A 12,447-nucleotide genomic window follows, 5' to 3' on the forward strand; every position below is an offset into this window, starting at 1 on the left:
GAATGGGGGGGGTGATGGTAGCCTCAGCTTCTTGCGCCTCTGGTAAGCCAAATTTTTCAAAAGCTCAGCACCGCACCGCTTGACTGAAGAGTCAGTGGCCGCCTCAACTTGCGTGTCGGTCAGACCTTGCTAGCTAAGCCCTCGATCACCTGATTCGACGGATGCTGCATGAGATGTTCCAGTGAGTAAGATCTGAGACTCAACGAGATTATCACCGACAGGGCGGATAGGGGTGTCTTCAACATTTGGTCCTGTGCCATCATGGGCTTTGACAGTTGCACCATCAAGATGTGTGGTCTCATCATCAGCTGGACCGCTACCCATGTCTACATCCACGGTACCACTGCCTGAAGCAACAAAAGGATCTTTAGGGCGACGACGAACAACTCGATAGTCATCATCATCATCATCGGAGTCAGCGTCAGAATCAGAATCATCGCCTCCGTGTTAATCGTCATTGCTGTCAGAATCTTCAGCCACATTCTTTCCAGCACTTTCTGCCCGCCTGCCTTGCGATGACCGCGTAGTCCTTGACGTCGTACGGGCGGCAGATGAGATAACGTTCAATCCAGCGTCTAGCTGACGTGATGCAGGTGAATGGCCCTCATCATCTAAAGCGGTGAATGATTCCACAAGATTGCCTAGGATGCCAGCCATGGCGGACGTGAATCGAGCAACTATCTGAGTTGATTTGGCAAATTTCTGTTCAACATAAAAAAATGAAAAAAGAATGGAAATAACTAGTAAGTTATCACAAAAATGCAACAAAAGTTATCATGAATATCAAGTTATCACAGGAATGCTACAATCATCATAATAAATGCAACCAAAAGTTATCATGATATCAAGTTATCACAGAAATGCTGCAAAGTTATCAAGGCATTGCACTAATAATTATCACATGGTTGCATCATAATTATTATTTTATATAGAGGATATGCCACAATGGAAATCATCCAGATTAGTAAAGAGTGACAAGTTGGCAACAAATCAGGGTAACCACAATGGGTGCAAAAAATAATTTATCATCCAATGAAAGAACATAAAATAGCAAAAAAAAATATCAAGAAACTAGATTACATGCTCACCTCTTCACTGCAGCTTGGGGCAGTATGAACACGCATAAACTTGTCAAAACCTTCCAGACCACCAAACAGACAGAAATTCATGCCAAACTCAGGCTTCAACTGGAAAAAAATGTAGCCATCACAGATAAGTAACAACAAAAAACAATAAAAATAAAATGCAGTTGCAAAGCAGACTGTGAACTGAAAAACATAGATATATATTACCGGTAGTTTCCCAAAAGAAACTTTGTCAGCCTGAACATCCTTGTTGAGGACAAGAGTTATCAGCTTCTTTGTCCATACATTGATAGGAAAAGGACCATCAGGCAGTTCGATGCCAAGTCCAGAAAGATCAATCGCATGAATGTACAATAGCTGATAAGAAAAACACAAGCGCCATGGTAAACACTTACAAAAATCAGCCACAAAATGACAAAGAAAATGACAAATGACAAAAGAGAAGGTAAGAGGAAAGCATCGTCACTTACATTGTAGAAAAGAAGGCAACCCCTGGTAGGCTTGCGTTTCAACAGCGCCTTGTGCAGTTCATCAGCAATAAATTTGGACCAATTGAGATTTTTAACACCATTGATGTCACGCTGCAATATAAAAAACAACACTGAAGTTCACCGAATGCACCACAAAAAATATGAAAGTTATCACACTGACATATAGTAAAGTTATCAGGCACACAAGAAAGAAAATGACATATTCACAAAAAAACATACCAGCACAGCATACCAACGGGGGCTAACTTTGTTGGAGGTGGTCGGGGCAATGACTGTATTCCCCGCAAGCAGAAGCCACATACGCTTGAAAGTGTCATCAGAATTTTCAGAACCCTTTATGAGATCAACAAGATCAGTCATTTTAGGGGCATATCCGAGCTCGCCAAACAACTCAAGCCCCAACTCAATATCAGTTTTAGATGGGAGGTTGTAAGGGACATCATTCCCTCCACGCGGCACACCCATAACACGATGCACGTATTCTTCATTGACCGGAAGCCTGCCTCGGCCTGGTACGACCACCTCACGCGAATTGGGGTCGTAGAGATCAGCAAGCCACACACTGAGATTGTTGAATAGATGGTCACATTGGATATTTCGAAGGCTAGTTAAATCCATATCATCAATGGCACCCTTCCTGTCATCATTCATGTCCTTGCATGCTAGAAGAAGCGAACTGGGTGAGGCTCTGTTCCGCGGAGGAGGGTGTTTCGCCTTTTTCGAAGGAACCTCATCGATTCCATCGCCATCTCCTTTACGCTTCCTCGGCATTGTCTCCCTGACACGTAGGAAAAAAAGGAATACATTGTTTATAAAACCGGTGTTTGACAAAGCAATAATACAGCTGATAAAAGGAAACAAGCAAACTGCAAATTGGTCGCACATGCTAAAAAAAGTAAAACAGATAGCACAGGTATATAAAAAGCATGTGAGACTGATAATTGAGGCACAATGCAATTGGTAAGTTACAACCAAATTACCAATGATAAGAAATAGCATTCACACATGCTCATTAATAACCCAACCAAAACAAAATGAATGAGACATAAGCGTTGTGCTGCATATAGTTAGTCTAGCAAAAACTTATGGTAACTACGGTAAGATGACAGAGGTAAGTGTAAAACCATCACCATGATAATTCAACCATAACAAGACAACACTGATAAATAACAGAGTTTAAAGCATCTGGTAATTTGAGTGCAATATAGTTGGTAAGTTCAATATAGACATCATGATAATTGAACAGAACAAGACATAACAAGCAAATCAAGCATTGTAAACAAGCTAATTGGAGCAGCACAAAAGCCTAATCAATGGACAAACCGCATCTAACAAAACCAACATAAAACAACATTATGTGAAAAAACTTAGGGTTGCTTTTTAAATCCTCATTCACTGATGCACAACTTGAAATCCATAAACACCAAACATTATTGGATGTCCTAAACAACCACATCCACAACAGTAACACCATAACAAAATCCCTATTAGAACCAACCACACTTACCACCACTAAGACCTATCCACACCCACGATTACCACAAAATTAAACCAGATGTCTGAATCATATTCAAACTGAACTTAGAAGGCGACATAACCTAGCCTAATAGCAACAACAACCGCCAGAATCAAAGAGTCCGAGCACCAAAAATCAACGGCGAAGCATGGAGGCGGAGCAACAGGAAATACAGAGCGGGGCGGGTGGATGGGTGGGGGAATGGGGGATGCGCTGCTCAACGTCGACTCAGAAATTAGAAGCCGGCCTTAATCTAACCTAATAGGAACAACAATCTACCAGATTCGACGGCTCCAACCTAAATCAATGGCGGACCAGAGCGGCGGAGCAAAAAGAGGAAGGAAAACAGGGGCGGGGAATGCGTTCCTCACCGCGGATTCAGACGCCGTCTGCCGCGAACCGGAACGCGCCACCAGCAGCAACTGTCGCGCACGAGGGGGAGGGGAGCGAGAGGAGATTCGAATGGACAGGCCCGAAGCAGAGGAAGAAGAAGTAGTGCGGGCGAACGGCGAGAGGGGGCGAGTGGGGATCGTGGCATTGGGCGATATGGGCGGTTCCAGTGGACCCACTAGTCAGCGACACACAGCGATGGTAACGGCTACCGCCACCCGCGCTGCGCGCACCAGGGGCGACGCGGGCCGTTGGATCCGGATCGGACGGCTATCGAGTCGTGCGGATTTGAAGCAAACCGCCAGTCGACTGGTGGATAGATTTATCGTACTACTATTACTATATCACATCGAAATGATGAGCGAGAGATAGCGTTCTTGCTGTCTTGATTCCCTCGTGAACCAAATAAGAACGGCGACTCGGCACCGATCGTGTGTGGCCGCTCCAGCCCATGTGCATGGAAGGCAGATGGATGGTCAAAGCGCTCTCTTGCTAAATTGGGCGCCCCAGTTAGTCTACAGCCAAATTGCTTGCTATCACGAAACTGCCTGTGATTAGAGGTAACAGCTAGCTCCGGGCTCTGAGGTGACAATTTCTTCGTTTAGGGTTTCCGACAAGCATTATTTGCCGGACACATGGGCGGTTGGATGGATAATGGGGTGAGGTTGAAATGCAATCCCGCCTGCAGCTCCAGTAAACATCATCCCGGCCGGGCATGAAACACACACAATAGACAATACCGATTGTGGGTCTGTTAAAACAACTACTAGAGTAGTATGCATGTATTACGTGTGCTTACGTGGATCAGCTCAAGCAGTTCGAGTCAAATATCAGTTGGTTAATAAGAACCACTGGGAGTAGCCGTCAAATTGCAGCAATTCTATAGTTCTATATGCGCTTTGAGAACACATGATAGTAGAGTCTAATTTACTGACGGAACATTTGAACGGCTAGTTACCACCACATATTCTCCCAAATCCGTACTTAAGTGGGGATATTGAAAACTTCGGCATTCAGGCCATTCTTTTTTTTTCTTAGCGAAAAAACTTTCGATCTATCCATTTTCAATTATGGCAGTTCAATGAACAAACAAAAATAAAAAATATTACATTCAAATTCGTAGACCACCCGGCGACGACTACAAGCATTGAAGCGAGCCGAAGAAGCGTTGTCATCATCGCCCCTCCCTCGCCGGAGCCGGCCGAAACTTGTTCTAGTAGACAATTGGAAAGTCGGCATGCTAAAACCCCATAGGACCAGCGCACCAGAACAACAACCGCTGTCGTTGAAGAGTAACGTAGATCGGAAAGATCCAATTTGAAGACGCACGAACGTAGACGAACTACGACCAGATCCGAACAAATCCACAAAGGACAGATCTGCCGGAGACACATCTCCACACGTCCACCGACAATGCTAGACGCACCACCGGTACGGGCCTAGCCCCATTCAATAATCATACCATATCCGTACTTGATTGGGGACGTTTTTCCCATTGAATTAAAAACAAGCAGCAAAAACATGCGCTCCAATTATGATCATCGCTTGCGAGCTTAACTGTTTGTTGTGAGGTTGCAGTCCAGCACCGTCCTGCAGTTCGCCGGGGCTGTTATAATTGAAGAAAAATGGGATGAATTAGACAGCAGGTCTAATAAATCGTAGGTGCAAATAAAGCTCTGTTGATTCACCTATCGCAGCTCCCAAACAGTGCGTACTGTTGCCCAATCTTGGCGATAAATTTGGTTCGAAGCAAAGCCGCTTTATTTGCTTACTGTTCCCCACCATTGAAAACTGATTTGGACGAGTCGTGCAAAGGATGAGATCCGTTCCACGGTCCATCCCTGTCCCGGTTAACCTACTTTTTTTGTGTGTGTGTTTTCGCCATTGCCAGATCATGATCCACGGTCTGCCGGATGCCGCCGTGTCGCCGTGACGCGGATCGCCGGGGCGGAGCGGCGACACACGTCCTGTCGTGGGGCAACCACGCGATCCCGTCGGTCCCAGGCGGACACCCAACTAGGCACGAAAGAAGAGAAGAACCCCACATCCACCTAGCTAGATCGCGCCGATGACCGCGCGCGCCGGCGCAACGTCGGCACGCTCGCTCGCGGCCGAGGAAATCGGGTGACCGGGAAATGAATTAACCCGACAGACTCACAGACACACGCAAGGCCATCCGCCACCTTCTCGTCGGGGATGGATCGGGACGGATGGACTCCGGTGTGCAGTGTAGTGTAGTGGTGACAAGTGGGGCCGGGGTTTTGTTTTTGATGGCCAAGTGGGGCCGGGTTTGGTGAGCGAGTCCGCGCGGTGGGGACAGGGACACATAAACACACGGACCAAGGCCGTGGCTGGCTGGGTGTCACCTGTCGCAGGGTCAGGGGACGCGCAGCAGCGAAAGTTTCACCCCGCCCACGCCCGCGTGTATATATACCGGCGGCCCTGCCAGTGTCCCGGTTGCAGCTTGCACACGTCCGGTACAAGAGAGAGCAACAGCTAGCGCAGAGACAGGCCATCGGCCGGCGACCATTCGAGCTAGCTAGCTAGCTGTTTGAAGCAGCCGGATTGGTAGTTCGTAGCTGGGAGGGAGGGGTCGATGGGGAAAGGCCGGGCACCGTGCTGCGCCAAGGTCGGGCTCAACAGGGGCTCCTGGACGCCCGAGGAGGACATGCGCCTCATCGCCTACATTCAGAAGTTCGGCCACGCCAACTGGCGCGCCCTGCCCAAGCAAGCAGGTAATGCCCCGCGGCCGTCGATCGATCGAACAGTAACATGAGCTCTTTGAGTTCATGCCAATTTTCCTTAAGAGAGAACTCGACTGATTCATGTGGTGTGTTTTGGTTCGACAGGTTTGCTCCGGTGCGGGAAGAGCTGCCGGCTCCGGTGGATCAACTACCTCCGTCCCGACCTCAAGCGCGGCAACTTCACCGTCGAGGAGGAGGAGACCCTCATCAAGCTGCACAACATGCTCGGCAACAAGTACGTTCATCACTTGCCTAACGATTGCAACACCCTGAAGAAAGCTCCATGCATGTGTCATGTGTGATCAACTGCAGTGGGCTAACAATTGCTGTCGGACTTGTGTTCAGGTGGTCCAAGATCGCGGCGTGCCTGCCGGGGAGGACCGACAACGAGATCAAGAACGTCTGGAACACGCACCTCAAGAAGCGGGTGGCGGCCAGCGCCGGCGAGCATAAGAAGGGCGGGGCCAAGGGCAAGAAGAAAACCACCTGCGTCGACGTGCCGGCGCCGGCGCCCTCGCCGTCTCCATCCTCTTCCACCACCACCACAACGACGACGACCACCAACTGCTCCAGCGGCGAGTCCGGCGAGCAGAGCAACAGCAGCAAGGAACTAGAATTTGAGCTGGACAAGATCGAGATCCCCATGCTGGACCTCGGCTTTGACCTCGACATGCTTCTGGACACGGTCACCAACACGCACTGCCCGGCCATCCCGTCGGCGCCGACCTCGCCGTGCTCGTCCGCGTCCCCGCCCTGCGTGGTGGACGACGGCGCGCTGCTCGACCTGCCCGAGATCGACATCGTGCCGGAGCTGTGGAGCATCATGGACGGCGAAGGCGGCGCCGGCGCGTGCGCCGAAACGGCACAGGACAATGCGGCGCCGTGCCACGGCAAGGGAACAGAGGCGAGAGCCGCAACGGCGGACGACGACGACGGAAAGGAGTGGTGGTTGGAAGATTTGGAAAAGGAGCTGGGCCTGTGGGGGCCCATCGAGGACTACCAGCACCAACAACCGGACCCGCAAGGTTGCGTGGACCCGCTCTCCGCCAGCGTGGACGACCCTGTGTCGTGCTACTTCCAAGCCGGGCCCGCCAGGGCAACGTCGGCCGTCCAGGGACCCGAAGCCTCTGCGGTTCTCGCAAACATCCCGATGGATTTATAAGATCTCCATCACCGCCCGTCCGATCTCTTAGTTTAGAAACAAGCAACGCGATCGGACGGCCAAGACTGATGCTAGTACAGCATATATATACATGTACAAACTGTACAATTGTACGCCTGCAACAGGAGTACGTACGCACGTACAAACCCAGCACGAAGACTGTACAAAAAAAGGGATATAGTTAGGCTAGGATGCACACACAAGAGGAGATGCTTAAAATAACTTTTCCATATACGTTGTACACACTGCGACTACGTTGCGCCGAAGCAGCAAAGTGGTGCAACGCAAACTAGTCAAAAACGGGTCAAGGTTTCCGGTGCTAATTAACCCGGGATGTAACTCAACTTCAACTGTCAAATGGTGCACACAACAGCGACCAAGTACGGGCGCGTGTGTGTATCAACGCATGCCGTCACGGTGACGCCAGCGCTTTATCATCGAAATTCCTACTACGGTTTTGTCCGGGCCAATCGGCTCCAACACCTTTGTGCTTTTTTGACAAAAAATGATTTGGTGAAGCCTGTCTCCCTCTACCTTTCCCATTCGCTGCTCATGTTTTCTACTTCCTCGAACCACTTTGGCTCTAGTTTACATTTGCTGTCGTGTCCTTGAGTGAGCAGACTGCATGATTGATTCATTTGTTAGTAGGGCGTCATCGCGGATCATGACATGGAGGTAGGTTACCTAACACGGGATCCAGACAAGTTACGGCCGGGTCGTATTGGGCGAGTACAGTTTTATTTGTATTGTAGGATAAAAAAGGTGACTCCTGGACTTGAGTGCTCGGGGAAGAAACTAGAGTACCACTACGGCCTATTTGTCTTTGATAAAACATATGTAAGCTGCCTTGTTGTCGATGGACTATGGCCCCAAATCTCACGTGGTGGAGATGAATGGTATGCCTCGTAGAATATTCCGCGCCCCTCACCTAAGCTGAAGTACACTATATGTTTCAGTTTTTTTAGAAGAACATCATCAAGCATAGCGCAGCAGCAACCCTTATTTTGTCATCCACCGATACCGGAGCAAGAAAATAGGCTTCATCATTATGTCGCAAATGATTTTAAAAGCATTGAAATATTGTCTAATTTAGGTCCATGATAATATATATATTTTCTGTGACACGATTTCTTATTTCCCGGAACAAGACTTCACAAGCGCAATAAAATTCATCTACACTGGAGTTATCAAAAAAAAAATCATCCACACTGGCTAATCTTATTTTTTTGATGGGCCGGAAGGATTTAACACATCTAACCACTGGGCCAACCTTATGGACAACAGAATTGTATTCCGACTTTAGGTCCACCAAGGACAATTGTATTTTTTAGCACAGACAATATATTTCGTAGTCTTGTCAAAAAAAATATTGGCAAAAAAAGGTAGTTCTTCTCCCCCCTACAACAACAAACCCCCGGAGGAGCAAAAGCGAAGCGAACTCCACCCCACTCCAGGATTCCGGCTCCCGCGACAACTCCGATCGAGCTCCGTCCATGGTGGCTGCGTCCGCCGTCTCCTCCTCGTCGAGGGCGCTGGGACCCCACCGCGAGTCCCCGCCCAGAAGTTCTCGGCCGAGGCATTCTCCTCGTCCTCGTCGCGCCCCGTCGAAGCGAGGCCGGTGTCGTGTGGCGGCGGCGGCGGCGAGGATGACGTGCTCGACCTGGACTCCCCGTGGGTGGCGGAGGGCGAGGCGGAATCGAGGTTGGAGGCGGCCGCGGCGGCGGGACCTCACCTTCGCGCCGAGGACGAGGGGGACGATGATGCGATACGAGACAACCGGCAGCGACAGGAGGACGAGGTCTGGTAACTAATCAAATTCGGGAAACTTCGCTAATCTCGTAGCATTGGTCTGTGATGTGAGGAATTGCAATGCAATTTCTCCGTTAGTACGACTATGGTGCTGACCTGCTGAGTTGGGAGTATTTGGAACTACCAGGATTTGGGTGAGGGTTTTGCCATAGACCGCAAAGAGAACTACGAAATTCTATTAAGAAATACAGTAGTATATTGCTGGTCCTTCGCTCTATTTCACTTTGCGGCTTGTAGCATTTCAATTTGAGTTACTCCTGTCCCGCAAATTGATTTTGAATTACTTCTGAATCCTGATAAATTGCATACAAGGGAAGGAAGCTTTGTTTACACGTGTATTGAATTTAGGCTGTGTTGTTTCTGAATTTATGAGTGTCTCCACTTCATCCAACATTGTTACTTTGCACTATCGTATAATTGGTCATTTGTTTGCTCACTTGATCTTATCATTTACTGCAGTTGATGGCATTGGAAGCGATATATGGGGATGACTTGGTTGAATTTGAAAGCAAAGGAGGGCTCCATTATTTCCAGGTTTCTTGCGCTGGCCATATGTGATTTTTTTTTAAATTACCATCAGTGATATTTCCTCTTCTTCGCAGGTAGTGAAAATTTGGGTTTAATGGGCTTTTCTTCTTCTTTAATCACAGATTTACATACATTATGATCTGCATGATGGCGCTGAAGTGTGTGCTAAACTGTCTTCAGCTAGTGGAAATCGAAAAGATGGTGGATGTCCTAATGATTGTACAGAAGAACATGATGATGAACCAGACGAATTCTCTTACATGTGCAACTTTGAGCACCTGCCTCCTTTGATACTGACATGCTTGCTTCCAAAGTCCTATCCAAGCAAAGACCCCCCATATTTTAGTGTCACTGTTAAATGGATGGATGGGCATAATGTTTCTCAACTCTGTGAGATGCTTGACACCATTTGGGCAGAGCTACCAGGGCAGGAAGTGGTATACCAGTGGGTTGAGTGGATACGCAACTCTTCTTTGTCATATCTCCTGTTTGATGGTAAAATCACATTAGGTTCAGATAGTCCAACCCACAAAGGAGATAACCGTGCAATCTCAAGAAGTCTCTCGCTGGAGTCTGTGATCCCTTCAATGCTTAATTACAGCAGTAAGAAGCACTATGAAGCTTTTCTGGAGAATCTCCATACATGCAGGATATGCCTTAACCAGAGCAAAGGTAGGCCTTCTCTTTTTTTGATTGTTTGTGCAGCCATACCAAAGGTTATTCCATTTTAATCGATTGGCCTGGGCCTCCTTTTGAAGGATAACACTTACTCTATGGCAATTATTCCACACTGTACTTTGTAATCTTGTTTAACTGTGCCCTTGTGGTAACCAGTACCTGGCTGATACGTTAATGCTTCATAGTAGAGAAGAACTAGTGAACCTGTTATTTACTTCCAGTCAAGTTTCTTAAGAAACTGAATTAGTCTCATTAAATTCATTCCTTATAGAGTTATAGTAAACTAACTTCAATTCTGAAACAACCAGGTTCAAACTTCGTCAGGCTTCCATGCCAGCACTTATTTTGTGTGAAGTGCATGGAGACCTTATGCAGGATGCATGTGAAGGAAGGTACTGTGTTTCATTTGATGTGCCCTGAGACGAAATGCAATGCTTCTATTCCACCATATTTGTTAAAGAGGCTTCTGAGGGAAGAAGAGTTCGAACGTTGGGATAGGCTTGCTCTTGAGAAAGCATTGGACTCGATGTCAGATGTGGTTTACTGTCCCAAGTGTGCGATCGGTTGCTTGGAAGATGAGGATAACAATGCACAGTGTCCAAAATGTTCCTTTATCTTCTGCTCGTTTTGCAAGGACCCACGCCATCCAGGGAAACAGTGTCTAACGGCAGAACAAAAGCTCCAGCGCAAACAGGTAAAATATCAGCATTGGAGGGAAACTTAGAAAGTTAGAATCTAGGGTATTTTCTTTCAAACTTGCATTCATATTTAACTGTGCAGTTCATATGCGTCTTGGTAGAGTGTAGCTCAATAAAAGTCTTGTGGTTTAAACCCTTCAATGATACAATTAAGATCTTTGGACAGTGCCTTGCACCTTTGGACCTCTTTGCTGCGGAGTTACTTATCAACTGTTGACATGTCCATCTGTTGTTGCCTATTTTATGTTTGCAGGCGTCAGGCAGGATGACTGAGTGGGAGATGGTAAAAGAAATGCTGAGTATAAAAAAGCTGTATAGAGATGCTATATTATGTCCAAAATGCAAGATGCCCATCAGCAGAACTGAAGGGTGCAACAAAATAGAGTGCGGCAACTGTGGTCAGTTCTTGTGCTTCCGCTGTGGCAAGGCTATAACTGGCTATGATCATTTCAGGTAGGCCATTCAAAATTCAGAGTTATCAGGTTCCTTAAAAGAAAGGGAATCCATTCAGGATCATGGGCTTAATTATCTTTATGCATGTGTGATTTGACAAACTATAGCGTAAATCCATCCACTGTAGGAGTAAAGGTTGTCAGCTCTTTGCGCCTGTTGACAATGACACAACGGTGTGGCAGAGGCGAATGGAAGTGCTGAAAAATGAAAGAGGCATGCGAGCTCAAAGGCGCCAGGTAGCTGGAAGCGATATAGTGAAGTGTCCAAAATGCCGTCAAGAAGTACTCAAGGTAACTAAACCTGTCTTTCAAATCTGGAGTATGACATAAGTGGCATCCATTCTGGTCCGTTTCGCAAGGGTGGTCACTGATGATCAATTTAAACATCGTCGGTTTATCTGTCTATGGATGATCTAACCAATGACCATATGCATCCAGGATGATGATAAATACATTTACTGCTGGACGTGCCGAGCCAGCTATTCCACACGGCCCAAGCAGCACGGTCAGGGCAGCAGCAGGTCGAGGATGCGAGGCAAAGGTGCCATCAAGGATGATCAGGGGGATGCATAAAGCTGAAAAGTTTGTAGAGCTGTTCGTGTGCTATCGTTGTCACAGTTTTGCAGCCGAGGATTTTGCCGTTGCCGTCGAACGCTGGATCTGACGCTATGTGTAGCTTGTAAACTATCGATGGGAAGCGTATCACCACCCGTAGGTGGCCGCGTGGTATATATTGATTGAGGCAACAAGCCAGCCGTGGCGTACAAGTTAGGAACTATCGCATGGATGCGTTCCAGATTACAGGAGACCGAGAAGGAGAAGTTACAGTCTTACAGAAGGAAGGATAGAAGTTTGAACATGAATACATGATTCTATCTCTACCAATCTATATGA

The 12,447-nt window shown here is 47.6% G+C and overlaps 1 protein-coding gene and 1 pseudogene across 1 annotated transcript; both read left to right on the top strand.

Annotated features, from left to right (window-relative positions):
- The first annotated feature begins 5,960 nt into the window (after nt 1-5,960).
- On the top strand, nt 5,961-7,732 carry LOC119365546 (myb-related protein Zm1-like). The gene is made up of 3 exons (XM_037631186.1): nt 5,961-6,217; nt 6,332-6,461; nt 6,572-7,732. The coding sequence occupies exons 1-3, from the start codon at nt 6,079-6,081 to the stop codon at nt 7,386-7,388; spliced, it is 1,086 nt and encodes a 361-aa protein (XP_037487083.1). The 5' UTR covers nt 5,961-6,078; the 3' UTR covers nt 7,389-7,732.
- A 1,105-nt stretch (nt 7,733-8,837) lies between these two features.
- On the top strand, nt 8,838-12,417 carry LOC119368284 (annotated as a pseudogene).
- The last annotated feature ends 30 nt before the right edge of the window (nt 12,418-12,447 follow it).

This window comes from Triticum dicoccoides, chromosome 2B, assembly GCF_002162155.2.
Source record: "Triticum dicoccoides isolate Atlit2015 ecotype Zavitan chromosome 2B, WEW_v2.0, whole genome shotgun sequence".
Taxonomy (NCBI): domain Eukaryota; kingdom Viridiplantae; phylum Streptophyta; class Magnoliopsida; order Poales; family Poaceae; genus Triticum; species Triticum dicoccoides.